The 20,255-nt window shown below is 37.9% G+C and overlaps 1 protein-coding gene across 3 annotated transcripts in view; it reads right to left on the bottom strand.

Moving 5' to 3' along the window:
• The window catches only part of TASP1 (taspase 1), a 78,914-nt gene extending 58,898 nt beyond the window's left edge, over positions 1-20,016 (bottom strand). For all 3 annotated transcript variants that reach the window (XR_011678484.1, XM_071422317.1, XM_071422326.1), the window contains exons 1-6: positions 19,913-20,016; positions 17,107-17,324; positions 15,370-15,437; positions 13,832-13,900; positions 6,169-6,289; positions 4,942-5,026 (exon numbers count right to left, since the gene is read on the bottom strand). Coding sequence is in view for 2 of the 3 variants with exons in the window: in XM_071422317.1 (XP_071278418.1) it covers positions 4,942-5,026; positions 6,169-6,289; positions 13,832-13,900; positions 15,370-15,437; positions 17,107-17,251 (488 nt within the window). In the remaining variant the exon portion in view is untranslated. The remainder of the gene's footprint in view (positions 1-4,941; positions 5,027-6,168; positions 6,290-13,831; positions 13,901-15,369; positions 15,438-17,106; positions 17,325-19,912) is intronic.
• Between the last annotated feature and the right edge of the window lie 239 nt (positions 20,017-20,255).

The following is a 20,255-nucleotide window of genomic DNA, read 5'->3' as shown; positions in this document are numbered from 1 at the left end:
GTTTCCCCCTAGAGAAATTAATCTTATTGCCAAAAAAAAGGGGATGTAGTAGCTGGAAATGAGACACTTTCATAAAGCTGCTGTGCAACACAATAAAGGACAACTACTTCCAATCTTATTTCAAAAATGGACAATGAAGTTAAGAATAACACAACTGCCTAATGGACACCAGAAGCAAGGACTAAAAATTTTCAGCAAATTGGAAATAGTTTCACTGAAATGCCAGAGTTAAGAAGATGAGTCCAAAGAAGTTATTCCAGCTACAAAGTGGTCCCTGGGGCTATGCAGTTCTCAGTTTCTGAGAACACTACTGATATAGCAAATTTGTTGGCATTAATGCTGCTGAAAGTTTTCTTGACAGTGCTATATCCAACATCAAGCTTCCATTATATAGTATTTTGTGGTGGTAATTTCTATCTTCTATATGATTTAACCAATCCCAGAGGTATGCCCAGTCTTTCTTTACTAAAGTCTCAAAAGAGGTTGATTTAAATGAGAATTTTAATTGTTAAATGCATATTTCTTACCATTGTTAGTGCAGCTTCAGGTAAGAATTGTTCTCGTTGCAAGATACTGTAGGATAAGTTATTGGGTACTTTGGCAGAACTCAAGCATCTACTGTTAGATAAGTTAGTGCTCAAGAAACAACCTAGCACTGACACATAACATAAAAAAACCTTTCAATATTAACATAAAAAAGATATGCAAACTGCAGCCAAACCTAATTTAGAAGTATTCTTCATTTTCTAAAAGAAGGTAGGTTTGGTGTTTATCAAACAACACATTTTTGGCAAGTAAATAAGCACTTCCTTTTCAATAAAATAATTTACACAGAGAGAAATGTTAGGTGGGAAAAACATCAAACTCAACATTGGGAGTTTGATATATGGTAATTCAAGCACAGGTGAGTCAGAAATACTGTGTTTTACAAGCAGTTTCACAGCTGCCTTTTTAATACTTAAAACCAGAAAATGTCACTAATATTTTATGAAGAGTGCAAAAAAGCACCCATCTCCTAACTCATGTGATGTGACTTTTAATTTGTTCACATTTCAGTCCTTAATCCTTAGATTCCTTTCCCTCCCAGAACACATACAGTTTTAGTTCCAAAGAGTCTTTAAATCAGAGCAGAAAACTAATTGAGGCTCCATATCACCACAGAGATCATCCACCTTTTTTAAACTGTTCAGTTTGGATCTTTAAAGGACACCATAACCACAGAAAAGTGAAAATATACTGTTTACAAGACAAATAGCATCAGGATCTCAATGCTTTGTTGTCTGCACATAAAAACAAAACTACCACCAAGCTTGATTTATTGGGGGAGAGAGAAGAGGGAATAAAGCCAGTGCACTATAGAAAGCAGTCAAAACCACCCCAAGTTTCAAAAGCCTTCAGGCTAATTCAAAATACAATCTTCCAAAGGGAGGGGAAAAACAAATATATAAACAAAGGATGAATGAGTTTATTCTCTGCTACTCTGAAAGCTGGGTCTGCACAAACAGGACATAAAGATCTTGCTTGCAAATATATCAGAGTACTGTGTAGTTCTTACAGGCTCAGAACACAGAAGATGAAAACACCCTCCCAGCAAGGAGGTGCTGCTCAATGTGCTTTCCAGTTCAGGCACACTAGGCCATATTAATAGAAAACATAAGTAAAGGCCTCTAAAATGGTCTTTTTAGGCAATTTTCTCCAAGAACATGATTATGCTAGTGCTGAATACTCCAAACAGGGCCATTTAATATGGGCTGTAGGGAAACAGGCTGCTCCAAGCTAAAGAGAAGTGTCAGAAGATTTGGGTCATGGTCAAGGTGATCTGCATGGTAATAAATACACTTTGTAACATTTTATCATAAAATGTAGCAATCACTCTGAAATCAGTGTTACAAAGAAGAAATTGTTCAGAAGAAATACAGAGCAAGAATAAAAGGTGGTGTGTCTTCATTCCTCCTGGGAACTCTGACTAGGCACTGCCCTACTGGTTACACAATGTTAGTATCCTGCACATAACAGTGTAAGGCTGTGCAGAAATTACAAATCTCTGTATATCCCAAGGGGAAACCTAAGAAGGAATTCTTTCCCATATAGTTATTACTGAGAAAGGGATATGGACATGGAGTTAATGGCAGTACTACTAATGAGTTCTAAGAAAGAAGACATTTAGGTGCATTTGTGCTGTATTGCAAATCTTACCAAATCTTACATTTAAGAGCAGGCAGATGTAAAGAAGCCTCTCTCCTCAGGTCAAGGTTTCACAGTAGGAAACAGAAAATCTTCAAGCTTATTACTACAAAACATCCATTACTATGTGCTCAAACACCACTTCCAAAGGTTCATCCAGTTTGCAACCATGCAATTACAAAAGTACTTTCTTTTGTAAAAGTTATACAAGGAACAGGAATAACTTACAGGAGATTATGCAATATTTACAAGTTAAGTATTTTCTGTCCCTTCATCAGAGAAAATCCTGACAACACCAAGCTGAATAAAGTATGACAGAAAGATGTCAGGACCTCAGAGGTTTCAACAACCGCACCATGCACTCAGTCTTTCTCTAAACTTTTTAAATTCTATTTGGATAGTGGGATTCTGTGTTTGAAATAACACAACAAGAGATTGATCCAGAGGACACACTCTACAGAGCAATTTACAGCACTTTAGATACGTCAGTTCATGCATTTGATCCCTCCATCTCAAAAACCTTACCATCTCTGAATAACTTAATTCATACTCATTGAAACTTCTTCTATGGAAAATCAGAAATATACCACTTTGAACTGGTTTTGAACTGCCACTATGAAAATGTATTAACAGGGATAAACAGGTCAAGCAAACTATCTCCACTCTTCTTTTATAGTGAAAGAACTCCCTAGTGCCACTTTTACTAACCTCACAGCTCCTGAATTTTTCCTGTTTGGTCATGTGCCAAGCATTTTTGGTAGAAAACATTAAGCTAGCTTAGATCATGCTATAGAAACAGTCTCTTCCATAGGTTTCTTTAAGCAGGTTCTTAGGCCAAGCAGTATCTGGAAGACTCCCCAATACACTACATGCCAATGAGAACCAAGATGAAAATCGTGGATTTTTACAATTAAAAATCACTTACTGGAATCCTGACACTTCCTAGGAATGCCAAAATATGGCTAATCTTTTCTCATTTGACTCTAAGTATTCCCAGCTTTGGCAGGAATATATTTCAGTCCCAAAACAATGTGTCATGCCAACCCCAGCCAGAAAGGCAAGACATGAAATCCTCCATTCCATCACCTTCAATGCACATGAACTTTATGATTCTGACCTTGGCACACCCTGCTATAGAAGCATCCACCACAGCAAGCCCAAAGCATAACCCATCATATCCCACTAGTATAGACTGTTTCCAGGGTAAAAAAATTGCCATAATAAAATGTGCATTCAAAATCCAGAAGGGGGAACAGAGGAAATGAAAATTTCTATCAGGTAACCCAAGTGCACAACATCTGCACAATAAACTTCATGCCTTGGTTCCAAAGACAGCTCATCTCTCACCTGGAGATCTGAGCTACCCTGCCTTTAAAAGCATCTGCTAATCCTGCACAGTCCTCAAAAGATGTAGTCTTGCCCTTGGGGGGCAAGAGGATATAGTTCCTTTTCCACTCAGTATTTTTAAAATAATAGCATCATAAACTAGGTCATAAAGTCACAGCATAATATCCAAATGCTCTTCCTTACAATAATTCTAGAACACTGATGATACAAGTAAAGCAATCCCAAGTGCTTGCTCCTGTAGCTGACTTCAATAATACTTCTGGAACACCAAAAAAACACATTTCACACTCATTTCACATTCTAATGTACCTCATTTTCTCCTGACAGCTAAAGAAATGAGCAGCTAACAGCTATTGAACATAAAGTTCCTACACTTTAGTAAACCTCTCCACAATTAGTCTGTTCTTTATCCATTAAAGAAAAGTATTTAAAATGCAGAATTTGCCTGTTGATGGTTTGATTTCAAGGTGGCTTTTTTTGATCTATGAACTTTTTTTGCACATGACAGAACACTGAAATCCTCACTGTTTAAACTGGAACACTGCACACCCAGGTATAGGCTACTTGGCTAACTTTACAGAACACTACAGTCAGGAAAGTAAAAGGTGTCAAACTAATACTTACATCTTTTTTAACTACATAAATGCTGGTTTAATACTTTTGCAAATACTGATCACTAGCTGGCAAAGGGTAGCAAATTCTGCCACAGGTATGACAACTGATGATAGCAGTCAATGAATATGAATAAATTATTCAAGTTCTCCACCTGTCAATTTAAACTGCCAATGAAAATAAGGTGGTTTTAAGAGCAATCAACTCTGACACATTTCTTGGATTCTTTCCAAAGTGAGGCAATAATATTTGGAGTTATTCTGTATTTAATACTTACCTCTTCCATTTAAGTTTTAGGGACTGCTTGCTTTCATTTTGTTGTAAATATTATTAAATTTATCTTTAAAATAAGAGGAAGTTACTAAATGCTGCACATTTCCACAAAGCCACAAAGGCAGTAAAATAGAATATTTTTTATATAGTTACTAAAAACTGTTGCTTTTTGTAAAAGGTAGACAGAGACAAAGGCAGTAGATTTCCATTTAATCTTGATGTTTTTGGGTATTTTTCAAAAGGCTACAGTAACAAACATAAGAATTAAATATGACAACTGGAAATAATCAGACAGACAGAAACCATCACAAAATGATGTTGCTATCTATATCTAATACTTCCTTCCACTGAGTGCGTAAGAAGTTTCAAGATGAGAGAACAAAGCTCATTTTCTTTTTAAAGACACACTATCACTGGTATGTAAAACTGCACCAGCCTTCCTGGGTAAGATAAAACCTTCAAATATTGCATATATGCAGTAGAGGTGAAAGACCAAAGGAAAGTCAAGCAGAACAAAGCAATTACCAAGGTGGAATTCTGCCAGCAGAGAGTTTCCCCTTCTGCCCTTCACACAACAATCTATTTGCAACCGAAACTGGATTCTTGATTCCTAAAAAAGAAAAATTAGCAAAAAATGGGAACAAAACATTAAAATATTTTCCCTCATAGCACTATAGAGTTCATTTTGGCAGTGGATTCCTTTAATTTCTCAGATTCCTTTAATTTCCAAGGGCTTGTCAAGTAATTAAGAGACATCTTATGTTTCAATGTAGTAACAACATTTTCAGTTTTCCCTTCACATGCTGTTGGTAGTGACAAACCCTTCCTTGTCAACACCTCCCCCACTTTTTTTTTAAAAGAAAGAACAAACCATATTGAAATAGGAGGAGTGATCTCCTACCACAGAAATCTCATGTAAAATCTACTGTATCTAAGGGTTAAAGATGTTTGTAAGCATTAATTTTTCCAGGTGGAATTTTCATTTGGATCTATCTGGCCAGAACAGAGATCACAGGACTCCGGTTTAGCTGTCTCTCACTCTCAATTTCCTCCTTCCCCATGGTTAGAAGGATACATTTTGTAACAAACAAGGCTTGAAACACTAAATTTCACTATTTATTTTAGATTTATATCTACATGAGGAAGCTATTACCACAGTTTAGAACTATTCTCGGATAAAGAACAAAACTTGAAATCCTGTCAGAAAAGCTATTCAATAGCAACAGCTAAGGCTGTTCATATACTTAGAATGAAGCCTCAACAATCCCTGTTTGGGACTTTATATCTATATTTGTTTTACAGTGAAAGTTAAAACTAGAAAAAAGAGAGAAACACATTAGTTCTCATATTAAACAAGTCCCATGTGCAAATAAATTGCTTAAGCAAAAAAACAAATAAAAAGCCTAATTTAAATAATTGTAATACTTTTTAACAACTGCATTTTATTACAAAATTGTCATTCTTCAAATTCATCTCAGCAAACTGAGTCCCACTGTGAATAGTGTGTGGTATCACAAAACTGTGCTACATCAAAGGATTATCAGTGAACTAATAAGACAAGTTCCACAAAGAAATTAACACAAAGCAGCATTTCAGGGAGCAGGAATGTCTCCCCCTTTTTTCAAAGGAGCAAAATTTATTTAAACACAGCAGAATTTACAATGTGTCCCCCTTCAAATCAGTAACAAAAACCCTGAAATTGATCTTTGCACTTAAATCAGCAGTTAGCTTTATAATACATAATTAACATACCACTCAGTGCTCCAACAGCTCCAAAATTCAATGACTTTCCATCCATTATACTGGCATCACATTCTATCTCACCCAGAAGGTTTAGGTTAGATCCCAATCCTGCATTTGTAAAAGGAGAATCCTAAAAATAAGAATAGAACACGATAAGGCCACATCCATAAGAGACTAGATTTAAATCTCTGTATAACTGATCTGATGGCACTGATCTTGGTGCAATGCATTTTCTTATTTTAGTAGTTTAATCTTCCACCACAAAAACAAGGGCAATTTGAACAGAACATCTAGAATTACTACAATGGACAGCTTTCACCTCTATAGGGTGTGATATATCTTAAATGTAATAATGCACTAATATAAAAACCAATCACATAACAATTAAAGATGATCATTTCTATGCAAGCAAAAGCCTTACAATACAAGTGAAAATCTCTCCCTCCCCCAAAGTACACACTTGGCTTGGTCCTTAACCCATCAAGCAACATTTAAATAACATCTTATAATCACTGCACAGACCAGTCTACCTTAGAAACTCCTAAGTATGACACTACAGCAAAACAGAACTGTCCTTTTTCTGAACATTCTAAGCCCATGACTAAAAACTCACTTTGTAAAATTCCTATCTGACCATTAGCACAGGGACTGTGGTCTGGAAGCTTCTTGACTAAAAACCAATTCCTATTTCATAGAGACTATGGAACAACATTTTAACAACATCATAAAGCTAACTCCTTTTTTGTTAACACCTTCTGTGGCTTTTAACAAACCCAACACTGTCCAAGAGTAAGTTCTGCATACTAGAACTAAACCCCATTTTTACCCTTCCATTTCATCAGAGCATCCCCATGACTTTAAAACCACAAAATTTCAAAGGAGCACAGTTCAACAGTCTCACTGCCAGCTCAATACAATCCCTCTTCTATATGCAAGGAATATAGGACAAAGAAATAATAGCTAAATCCAATTTCAGAGAGATGCTGCATGCTTTCAGAGTTTCCTATGTTTAAATTACAACAGTGTAACAACCTGATGTGACAAAGAACAATGTGTGTCTAGACGACCTGTGTGCTGTAGAAATCTGATTTCACTGATGAGTAACAAAAGCTGAACCAGGAAACAAATTATTAGAAACAGCTCAAAGTTCTGTCTTACATTTAAAATTAACTGGATGGGTTTTGAACATTCAAATTTGCAATGAATTTAAAGAAATAAGAGAGGTGAGCACATAGAAATGAAAAATAAATCTGATGTCAGTTAGCTTTTATTAACTTTCAAATCAGCAAGTAGTGAGTAAATTCAAAATCTGTTCTGGAAGATGTTGATTCAAATTTACAGAGACATGCAAAGAGCTCTCAGTGTTTGAGTCACCAAAACACTATATTTCTGAAGAATCATGAACACAAGATCCCTGACTAATACATAATCATGAAACTGACCTTCATCTTCTGCTTTTTCCTTCTGAAGCAGTACAAGATTTTATCCCATTTTATCCCATACCACAACACTTCTTCCAATTCACTGTGTATATTCATTTTGTCGTTTATTTTGACAGCAACACCTCACAGCAAGTAAGTAAATTTGAATAGATTTTAGAATAATCAAACATTTACAGTTTAGAGTGCACAAACAATTTTCTGTAGAAAGAGGATGGGTGGGGGAAAATATGTTTAGAAACAGATGATGGCCTTGAAAAGGCAGAAGATTCAGAGTAGCTTCTGGCTTAACTGGCTTCATTGCTCCCCAGGCTCTACAAATATGAAGAAAAAAGTCAGTGAGGTTTAGGAAAAAAGAGAGCATAAAAGTGGTGGAAGGAATTGAAAGCAAACAGTGAAAGGTACTTGGAAGACACAGTAAAACCAGGAATGCTTAGGATGACCAGTGCTTGCTCCTAGTGCTGTCCAAGCCCTCTGCCCCTGGGTAATCAGAGTGCAAAGACCTGTGAGTCTGGAGACAAATCTCTCATGTTCTGTTCCAAACACATTCACTCAGTGCATTACACTTAAAAGAATTAGCAAAAAGGAAAAATGTTGTGCTCCACAGATTTGTCACTGCCAAAGCAGACACAGCTGTTATCCTAAGAGTAGATGTCATGGCCAAATCAAGGCAGTAAGAAGGACCCAACAGAAAGAAGTCCTGGTAACACTGTCCAGAATCCCTCTGCACTCAAGGCACAAAGGTCTCTACCATCTGGTAAAGGAATAATCAAAAGAGGCCAGAGAAAAAATACAGGGTACAGAGTTCACTTTATTTCTAAGGCACTGTATGTGCTACATGCTTTGGAATAGCACCCTCACTGGCACAACCTCAAGGATGCACCAAGACATAATTTACTCAGAGGATCTAAGAACAAAGAGAATGTCACCTATTTCTCCCTAGAGAATATTTATTCGAATATTACAGAATTTTTGATAAATAAGAACTTCACACCAAATTGCAGGTGTCTCTTTGGTGGGGTAACTCATATTAGGACTCACAAGGAATCTTACCAGTAGCAACATGAGTAACTTCTCCTAGTAAAAAGAAATAAAGACCAAATTCCAAGCATCTGTTCAAAATTTCTGTGGAGTTTCAATTAGCTTTAGAATCAGATTGCATTTAATTAAGAAAACAGGCTTAGAATTCCCAAGAGGAAGATAGTTTAACTTCACACATCTGAAAAGCAATCTGAAAACAGCTTTAGAGAACTGGGTGTGAACCCATGGAATTTTGATATCTACCTGAGTTTCTCTGAGGTGAGATAAAAGCCTTTGGAACAAGGTGGGGGAAAAACCTTGATAAAAAAATGGAAACAAGACCTTCACACCTACTTCTATGAATAGGCAAAGACATGAAATACCCCACACAAATACAATCTCTATTTGAAAACATGAATCTCTGCGAAGTTTGACCAAAAGATTTCAAGAGTCTGATATGCAAGTAGAAGAATATAATGTATGAACATTAAGGTGTATTTTGAAATGAAAATTCAAAACCTACAAGGAATGCAGTAACATTTAAACAGAAGCATGAATGCCTTTAAAGAGGCAAGAAACAAACTGACCTAAGTGAAAGTCTCTTCATACCCTCAGATAGAAAAGTGCTGCACTGCAAGACCTGACTAGCATAAAATGGGACCCAGCCAAAGAATTTGTCCAGGAAAAGGGAGGACAGGAAAAGAGAAAAAGGTGTCTTCAGGAATATACTTTTATTTAAAATCACAGCAGCAATCAGCCTTTGTGTTTCTAAGGAAACTGAAAAAGACAAGTAAACAAACCAAGCCTGAGCTTTGCAAGTTAACACAAGCATTGCCACCACAGAACACTAAGTAAGAAGAGAGAAAAGACAAACAAACGGCTATTCAAAGCATTTTAACAAAATGTAACTCTTCAGTTATGTGAAAAACACTAGACTTCCTGGCAATGACTCCACAAAGTGACTCTAACTTACCATGCAAACCTGTAGCAAAAGAGGTAAGAAAGCTTTAAGATGTGAAATAAGAGTTTTGTTTTCCCAAGTTACCCATCTTGCGAAAACTCTCAAGCTTCTGAGGGCCTAATTTTTATTTACAGAATCCCTTTTACTTCAAAATGTATTTATAAATGTTCTGGCAGAAAATACAGGCATCCTGAAATTTCTAGCTGTGGACAAAGTTGGAATGCTTGAAGATGTTACTCAGCTCTGTAACACATCTAGGCAAACAGTTAAAATGCTTGGTTTTCAATGAACATGAAAGAACATTCCATCCATATTTGATACACTTTTGGCCATGGCTTATTTGTAACTTCTAAAACAAATTCAAAGTCTACAGGCACTTCTTTCCACATACTGTAATTTTAGAAGTTATTTTTCTGTGAGAATTTCATGACAATCAATAATCTACGAGGATGAGTCACATCCCTTTCAATTACATGAGCAAAAATGTTTTTAGACAACACTTTTGTCACAAGTTACTGTTGCTCACTCTGCATCATAGTAATGCTTTTAACTGTAATTAACAACTTCCAGTTCATTACCCATTAGAAGTTCATCTGTGGTGACTGCCTTAATACAACAAGCATGCTTCTCCTTGAAAGAGAAGTCCTTGGGACTAAGGCTGTATATTCAAAAGTCCTAACTACTAGGAAAATAATAATTTAAAAAAAAAAAAAACAACATAAAACAATTCCTCAAGAAAAAGGCTCTTTCACTACAAAATTTCGCTGACAACCATAGAAACACACTGCTTGAGTGTAATAGGCCCAAAACATTCTTTGCATGGATCCACAATAACAACATACAAAATAAACTGAGCAATTTCAGTAGCAAGGAGATTGGAACCCAAAATGGGACATCCACTTCCCTATCAATCATATTAATTCCCAATTTAAATTATGTTCATAAAGAATGTGCTACTAAAGTCAGATAAAGAAATAAGTAATCTACACAGATATTAGTAAAGGATTACACTAAACTTAGACACAATTTGAAATCTTCATCATTCTTTACATCCACTGTATATTCCTAGCACCTGATTAGTAGACTTCATTAAGTGCTCTTTAGTCAAAGAAAAGCTTGATATTGCAGAATTTTCTCACAGCCACATAAATGCAAATCAAAATGTGGTTTTGCTGAAAACATTTTAAGTGGGTTGTATGGGGTCTCCTCCCTCAACAAAAAAACCTGTTTAATAATTTCATTATGTTTCAAGAAACATCCAGGCATCATATGATGGCTGATAGCAAGAGTGCAAAAATTAACAGTACTGCAATAATGTCTTTGTAGAAGTTAACAGAGTAAATAATGAGTCTTATGAAATACCTTGTCCAGACCATTTCATTACCAAAGGGTGACAGAGGTAACACGTGCATTTGTTTCTCTGCAATACCAGAGTTCTCAAACCAGAAAACATACCTGCCTTAATGACCTTATCAAATATAGCTGATGCTTATGAAGACCAGCACAGTTGCTTTAACAATATTCTGTGTCAGTCTTGTCCCTTTGCAAAAGAAACCCACCTTTTCCTTTACTTAACTATGACCATTATTACTGTATTCACAGAATAGCATTTCACTTGAGAGTTGCACAGTCCAACAAAGAAAGGATATTCCTTCTGCACTTAGAGCCTGGAAAAATAAAACACAGACAGCATACCACAAGCAAACTGTCAGCTTGCTCATAAAAGATCAAGAGCAACTCTTGTGCCTCAACAACTCTTTGAAGCGATGCCTTTTGGATGAGCTGCAATCCTCTGTAACAGGAGTTCTGTAATTGAGCGGAACTGAGGAAAAAAATTCATCTTTTGTGAGATTTCCATGAAAGGATTTGTGCCTTGCAAAGATTACAAATGTTTGGAATACAGCATTAAAAGTCTGAGAGAACAGTAAAAGTGATTAAATATTTCAGATAAACTCATAGCAATGCATCCTACAGAACCCAAAATACCAAGAAGTTACAGTCAGTATACTTTACAATGAAATTTGTTATTATTTAATACAATATTCTGTTGTTCTGAATCTTCATTTGTGTTACAGGGAGACAAGAACACAAACAGTTTCACAGATTTTTGTTATTTATTTGCCAACTTCAAATGCTAAAACACATTGTTTATGCAAAGCTTAAACAAAAGGGAGTGACAGCTCACTAGAGAGACTGTCAACACAAACCTATATTTTTACTCATAAATTCTTGCAATTAATGAGAAAAACTATTCTGATTGCTTTGTTGACTTGCCACATGTAGTTTGTTTTCCATAGAGCAACAGAAAAACCACCAGTACTAAAGCAGCTGCAGAAATGACAGAGATGTCAGGAGGTGGTGTTCAGAGTGAGGTATGAGCAGATACAAACTGTTCCATATTTTGGAAGCTGACAGTTTAACACTTGGGAGTTTCTCACACCAGATTCAAAAAACTGCAAACCACATCATTTCTGGTTTGGGTATAAATTTGACTTTCCCTCAATGTAACTGCATAACTACTTTAATCTACAAGAAGGCCAAATCCCAAACCCAGTACTCCCTGTTCCAGTAACAGACAAAACCTTCAACTAAGAGATTATATAAATCACTTAATGAATAAATGAAAGCAAATAATTACATTAACTTAATTACATTAATTCCATTGACTGCACTACAACCTGAGCAAAATAACATTTTATATTAAAAACAGGAAAAAGGAAAAAAAAAAGGTTTTGTGCAACAGAACACATAAAAATACTACCTAAGACAATTCCCAAACCAGAAAGGGGAATGATGGCAGGCATCAGCACAGTGGTAGCAAGAGATAAGGAGAAAAAGGATTCTGATTGGAGTAATTGGAAAGAACTTTTTCATCTTAGAGCCATAACTTGTTCTACAGAAGCTACTTTGGAGTATTCAAATCTACTAAAGAAAAAGAAAAGTTTCTTGGGGATAACAAAAACATACAAACTATTTACCCCAGACACAGCTGCAAAGAGATCTGCAACTGTTCAGTTAAGCTTCTCAAAATATGTTTTTCTCTGTAGCTCAGGAACACAATAAAAATCACAACCCAAAGTAGATTTTTAGTTTTGTTTTCCACTGAGGAGGGAGCTGACACACAAAGCAGTCTCATGGAGTGAGAGCAGCCTCAGTGAGCTCAGGGAAGCTGCATGGTAAATAATCCCATTAGAGAGATACTTGCTGCTTTCTGTGAGCTATACTCAAACGTGTAAGATAACACATGAAAGCATATTTGAACAGCTCAGGGAGACCCACAGGAGGGCTGAAAGCCAAGGCACTTGCCAAGTTCCCAGTGTGACTGAAGCCTTGGCTCCCAGTCAGCATGTCTAACACATACTGAAGAATGCACTTACTGCCTGCCTTACGCCAGCCCCACCAAGTACATTAATGAACACTTTCCCAACATCTGGATAAGCAAATCCACTGCTAATCCTCTTGGAATACTACCATAAATTCCAAGTGCAGGAAATTATTTTTACAGCACAACACTTACCTTGCTTTCCTTTTTTTTTAATAAAGTTGGAGAGGAAAAAGCAATTGCTACTTACAGGAGAAGAAGAATACCTGTTTCCCTCATTACTGTCATGAGTGATTAGTGGACCTGGGACAATGACCAAACTGCTTCATCTACCACCCAGAAATGTTTAGCTTTACTCACTTCTACATTATTTCATGGGGACCTTCACTGAAGGCAGATGCTATAAAAACCTCATCACTCTAAAAAGACACTTTTCCAAAAACCTCACCAGCAGCTGCTCATCAAGATGTTCTATCTTAATTAACAAGTACTGTTTTGAAATAAAAACACTACTGGCCCATTCCTCTAGACATATTTTGTCATAATAATCAGAACCAGTAGGATATATTTTCCCTCTTTAAGAAGCAGAGCCAGAACAACCTGTCTGTACTCAGCAAGCCAGAAATGAAGCTCCTTACAAAGTGTTCAATAAGTCTTTAATCACTGCATTTGTTCTTAAAGGTTAAAGACTATCTGATAAGGCATACCTAAAATGACAACCAAATTGCATCAACTAGAAAACTTTTATTCAGTCTATATTTTTATAAAGTACTTAAACACATTTACACCAAAATACAGTGGAAAAGCAAAAGATAAAATCAGTGTAGCACAAAACCAAAAATTCACATGAGCCCATTTAATAGCCCCCTACAGAAAGGTCTGGCAAGATTTAAGCAAGAGGTATATTTACTACTAGTCAGAAATTCATACCTCTAATTCTATAAGTGCTGCAGTCACTGCATCTGTTGCAAGAGCACCAGCCTGTAGCTTTTCAATTGCCTGTAAAACACAAGTTTTAGCTGATGATTAGGAAAGTCTATTATTCTGTGACTGAGCCCTACATTTTCCTATTCCTGTATAAAATAAAATCTTCACCAAATTAGTTTAAAATATAAGAGGGTGTAAGAACAAGAGGCACTGGAAAAAAAGTCAGTATGAACCATATGGGGCAGATCTGAAGATATGATTTTGCTACTATGACACTGCATTTAGTAGCAGATTTCTGCATAGTCAAATTTCTATCAAATTAACTTCTTGTACTTCATGTCCTCAAACACCAAATGTTTCAGTCAAGTTTCAATTTTTCCTTCCAACATTCAACAAAAATTTCTAGTACCACATATAGCAGTTACCATAAAATTGAAAAGAACTTCACAACCTCATCTAAAAACCAACACAAATCACATAATGTTACCTTCAAATTACATACACACATAACAGTGAACTTGGAGAGCCTAATAGTATTTATTAGATCCATACTAAACAAGATCTTACAGTCAAGCTTTCTCAAGGAACCCCAGAAAACAACTCTGGCTGCAAGACAAACCTGAAATTATTTGTTCCTCACAGAAGTTATTGATGGTGGCTACTGGGCTCAAGAGTAGCTACACAGAATCTCAAATTGGACTTGAATTCAACAGCAGATCTCACATAACTAGCTGGAAAATTACTTTCACCAAGGCTAAAAAAGCCAGTGCTAATTTTGGATGATTTGTGAGGCCTCTCATTACAAAATTAGATTGGTATTAGGATTGAGCAACAAACTGTAACACAAAGTGATAATTATCAGAGACCAACTCTGAGACTCCTCTAAAAATCCTGCCAAGCTCCCAAGCTCCTTCTCCCTGGAGAAAGCAAAAGACATTAAAAATTTTAGAGAGGTCTTCCAGCTACTCATTCAACACTTAAAAGACATGACTTGCCAGTTCCAAAGCAAAGTTCTTGGAAGAGATTAAAACATATTAATTTCAATGGAAATTAAAGTCTTGCCATTTCCCTGTTTCCAACTTTGATTTTTTTGGTTTTGTTTTTCCTGTTTCTACCTCCCTTCCTATTAAGAGGGTAAGAACTATCAAGAATAAAATAATTATAGAAACTCCTGCATTCACAGAGCAACCTGGATGCTAGAGTTTAAATAAACTCCAAAGAGTGGACATGGAAGAAATCAACATACAGACACCATATTTAGCTCCAGAAACCCTGGAGAAGTGCAGAAAGCTGTAGGAATACTCCTTGTAGGTACCACTGTGACCTTCTCTTGCCCTCCCACTGTTCATTTGGTGTCTGCTATTTGCCAGCACTGATGAGAATGTTGCTACACCTCATGGCCACTCACTGTCCTGCTCTATATCATCTTAACTGTGCTCTGTTTTCCCTCATTTCCTTCCATAAACACATAGAGCCCAAGCAGCTAAGTGCAGACATTTCTTGTGTACCCAGTAGAGGACAGTGGAGCTGGTGATACATACCTTCTGGCAGGCTCTTTTGCACACATGCTTGTACTCTTTAGCTTTGGATTCAGAATGATAACCTGCACCTGCAATTGAAACAAAAGGAAAATATATTATAGTCCCTGGCAAACTACAGCCTGTAGTTCACATAGAGATTTAAGACACAGGCAGATATAGTGTTCCTTATTCTGGATTACACTGGCATTTCCTTTTTCTACCAAGATTGACAATTTTATGCATTCCAACACAGAATCAAACACACTCAGTAAAATACAGGATACAGATCATATATCCAGAAGCATGCAGGTATAAATATCAGCATCAATCTTTTCCTATAAAAACTTTCCAAGAGATTCCAGTTTCACTCATTCTTGGAGGATTTCCGGCATAGCTTTTTTCTTTACTGTCCATTATTGGGCAAAAGCCTCATTTTTAAGTCAAACTCTTGATTTTCTTCTTTCCACAATTCTGCTCATTTTTTCATGTTTATGCTACGTTTTTAGAGCTTGTTACTCCTGACTTAGAACAAGGAGCTCCTTCAAATGAAGATCATTCAGATTTTTCACCTTTTTCTTATTCTCAGTCTTTATATCTATCCCACTGTATTGAACCATTCTGCCCTACTTTGAAGCCACTGCCCCTACTTCCATAGCTGAAAAGTTTATCAATGCCACCATTCAACTAAATGCAGCATCAGAAAAACAAGAGTGGAGCAAATAATTAAAATCTACTTCTGTTTTACCAGGTCTTGCACCTAAAAACGTGCTTGTATTTATTTATCTCAACTTCCCTTTACTCACCTTTAGAAGAGCATTTTATTAGAGTTCCTCCTTTTGAGGAGGAATACCAAATACCAAAGTGACCCAGCAAAGGACACTATATTGAGCAATTTCATTTGCCCTTAAAATAGAATACCAGGGTCATCAAACATCAATCCAGAATAAACTGTTTAAGGTTTGGGGCTGGTTTTTTAACCTTAATGATTTTATAAAGCAAGTAACATGTTGGCTTTTCAAAAATTTTAGGCATGACCAGGCCACTTTGCTCTATTTCACCTCATGTACTCACACAGATGCTCAAAACAAATATACACCCAGATATAAGCCTTGTTAACTTCATGACTCATTACATTTAATAGAGAACCTATGAAAGAAGAATGTATGAGCAAGACACACACAACACAATTTCTGTATCAGATCTGAGTAGAGGAGCCCTTCATTACATGTGGAAAGAACAAACAGTAACTCACTTAAATACGAACAAGATCAGTAAAATAGAAGAAATGTCAGAAGGGTAAAAAGAGTTCTGCAACAAACAGCCCAAGCAGATTTCAGAAGGTCTTAGCTGGACTGCCCTCATGGACAAGCTAGACAAGGAACCATCAGCAGTGAAAGGACTGTATTTGATCCTTCCATAGGTAAAGAAACAGAATGAAGTATCTCCCTCATTTTGTAGGTTTGCCAAGCTTAGCAGACAAGTACAGAATATGACATTTTATAATCATTTACATTTAGGGGTTTTCTTTGTCCAGGAGAACAAAAATACCATCTAGAACACCCAAATAACTACATTTTGATTAAGAGTTTCCAGTGCAACTTCCAATCAAACTCCTCATTCTGAGATTTGAACTCAGAGTTAATGTTATTTTATTAGCACACTAGTAGTCCAAAGCCACCATAAAATTTTTGCTGGTATCTAGTTTGATATCCAAATATGCATTATTTCCATTGCAGCTGTTCTGCTTCCACATCTTACCTGCATGGACAAGCACAAATCCCACTCGTTTCCCTCTTTGGGTTTGCTTTGTTTCGGGCTCTTTGACCACCACTTTTACAGCTGTAACCTGAGATGATTTGGAAGGTAACACTTCTACTGAACTTATCCCCTTCTCCATGGTCATACATTGGGATCACCATCTTCTACTGGGAAGGAGCACACTTCCATTCAAAAAGAAACTCTGGAGAGAAATCATCCTAAAACCAGATCAGATATATATGTTAGACACTGACTTCAAGAGATGAATTTCACACAAATAACCAAATCCCAAAGAACTTTCAGGAGAGAGTTTGAACCAAGGGGAACACACCTCTCCAAAGCAGGGTTTCCAAGTTCTGCCTCTTCCCTAGCCAACAGCATTAATGAGACCTAAAATAATCAAAGTTCATGCTGCAAGCTGAAAGCAGCCTTTTCACTCCAACATAACTTGAACCTAATGATCTTGCCAGGCACTGGAAAGAACTGTTAATATAAGTTTTGCATTCCATGGTGTCCTGTTTTCCAACAATACAACTAACTTCTCCAGCCATTACATCTAACTGGCACATGACTAACCTTTAAGACACCACACTTTTTCCTTTCTATGCAGGGAATACCTATTTAAGATCCTATAATGAACTCCTAGTCTGCTATATTGTTTCATCTCATCTCCTTATAATTCCCCACTAATTTGCAGCAGGAAAAGAAAAAATAGATTAACTTTTGTTTAGTGACAAATTATTTCTAAAACAAAACCAAGTAAGCCTAAAACAGTCAAATAATGTTTATCTGGGTAAGTAGAGCTACCATGATTACTAGTGAACCTCAATGTGCTTAAGTCAAGCTCAAATAATTTAGTAACTCTACTGGTTTTGATGGTTACCCTTCAGATGCTAAGGAAATTAATGTTTATAGAAAGCTAATGGAAATACTGTCAGTATTGTCTAGTATATGAAACAAAAAATAACAATACAGAATGATGTATTTATCAGGAATTGCCAAAGAAACTGTCTGTATTTACTGCTGCTCTTATCCACAGTCTACTACATATTAATCCTGACACAAAAACATTTGTCTACTTCAGAAGGTAAAACAGAGGCATTCCACACACTGAATTACTTAAGAAAGTGAAAAGTATGTAGTGCTAATGGAGAAAACCTCTGGAATATATTAAGATAGTTTATATATTAAGAACTAGATGAATTTTAAGGTCCCTTCCAATCCAAACCATTCTCTGACTCTCCACCTCTATATCCCAGTATCACATCTATCACTCCTACCATCTCAAAAAGGACTTTGTAACCCAAGAACACTGAAAGGTGAACAGAAGAGGAAAAATGAGATGTTTAATGCATAAGACTTAAACCACTGACTCTTGAAATGCTATATGGCTGGCTCCAGCAATTAAATACCACTCCATTTAAATGGCCCAAACAATGTAAATTATGTTTACCAAGATTCAGCACTGCCACAGAACAAACCAGCTGGTTTGCCATAACTGTTCTTTTGATAGGAAGAATCAGCACAGCTCTGGAGGAAGTTACTTATTCACCATAATTTCTTCCTAAATGCTAAACATACCTAGTAATCTTCATACACTTATAAATTTACTCTTCAAAATTAAATATGAACTTATTGTTATAATTATATATGTCCTGACAAAAAATGAAAGGCTACTACAATACATAGGGTCTACAGAGAGAAAAGGTTTATGGATTACACTAATTGTAATAGCCACGTGAAAAAATTTCAGAGCTAAAATTAAAGTAATCATCACTGCATTTACTTCCTTTTTACCAATAATAGTAAAGATGGCTCCAGCAACCATTGGTCCTCTTTGCTGCATCTTGCTGCACCCTACAGAAAGTCACTCCTGCAACAAGGGCACAGCACAGACTTCAGTAAACAGACAGAGGAGCAAGTAAAGAATTTAAACTCTCCCAGGAATGGAAGAAATAGCAGTAGGGAAAGCAATAATGATGACAAAATAGCTTTTGAAAATTAAGATGGAGATGTCACTTGAAGACTTGCTAACAATGTAGCTGCAGGCTGAAAATCCTCACTAGGCCTTTGCTCAGAGCTGGATCTAAAGACGTGTTTATTTCTAGAGAGAACATACAGACAACCTGTCTCTCTCGTTTGCTTCCGTTTGTAACACTTCCTCCACACCACCTCAATTTTCTCAAACACCTCCCATCTCAAACTGCTCTTCAAGTCCTTTCACATTCCATTCGCAAACCTGCTGCTTCCACGTGTTGAGCTCCCACTGGACCCAACTTTTCCCATCCACGCCTCTTCTAAGATTTATCAGCTCTCCCTCCTGGGCTGTCATACTTCCACCACTCTTGACTTCATCCCTCCCTGCTACCCATTTCCTGCTCCCCATCCGAACAGCACCAGGAACGGTGGAAGAACACACAACAGCGTGACTGCTGGAGAACAGCAACCGAAACGATTTGACCCAAGCAGCCCCGAGGGCACTGCAAAAGGCACTCGGACTCCTGAACGGCCACTAGGAGAACACAGACGCGCGAGGGGAGGGGAGGGTCGGGTCGGGGCGAGGCATTCCCTCCCGCGCCTCCATCCCGATCCCGATCCCGATCCCGATCCCGGCGGCGCGCCGCTCCCGCCGCCCAGCCCGTGACGTCACGCGGGGCCGGTGACGTCACCCGGGGCAGCCCCACCGGCGGACGCGCGGCCTGCCCCAGGCCCGCTCCCGGCCCGCGCAGCCCCGCGGGCAGAGAGGCCGTGCCGGGGGAGGCAGGAGCGGCGGGCCGGGGTAGCCTCGCGACGGCGCCGCACTCACCCTGCACCGCCGCCATCCGGGACCGCCCGCTCGCCCGCCCGTTGCCTCGGTGAGCGTGAGGCGTCCCGCCCCCGCCCCGCGCCCATTGGCCGGGCCGCGCCCCGCGGCCGGAAGTGGCGGCGCTGATGATTGGCGTTCCGCAGGGCCAATGGCGCCCCGCGGGGCGGGCATGGCGGGGCCTGGCCCGGGACGGCGCTCCCTGCTCCGGTCCGGCAGCACCATCGGCGCCAGGCACGGCTCCGGGCAAAGCAGCGCGGCCCCACTGATGCCATCTGTGTCGCAGGGGGGTGGATAGTAACCTCCGGTGTCGTTACCGTGAGCTCCAGGACAATATACATATATT

The sequence above is a fragment of the Agelaius tricolor genome, unplaced genomic scaffold, assembly GCF_023055355.1.
Source record: "Agelaius tricolor isolate 1412-34295 unplaced genomic scaffold, bAgeTri1.0.p SCAF_1, whole genome shotgun sequence".
In the NCBI taxonomy this organism is placed as follows: Eukaryota; Metazoa; Chordata; class Aves; order Passeriformes; family Icteridae; genus Agelaius; species Agelaius tricolor.
This window is presented reverse-complemented; position numbering and strand designations above follow the sequence as displayed.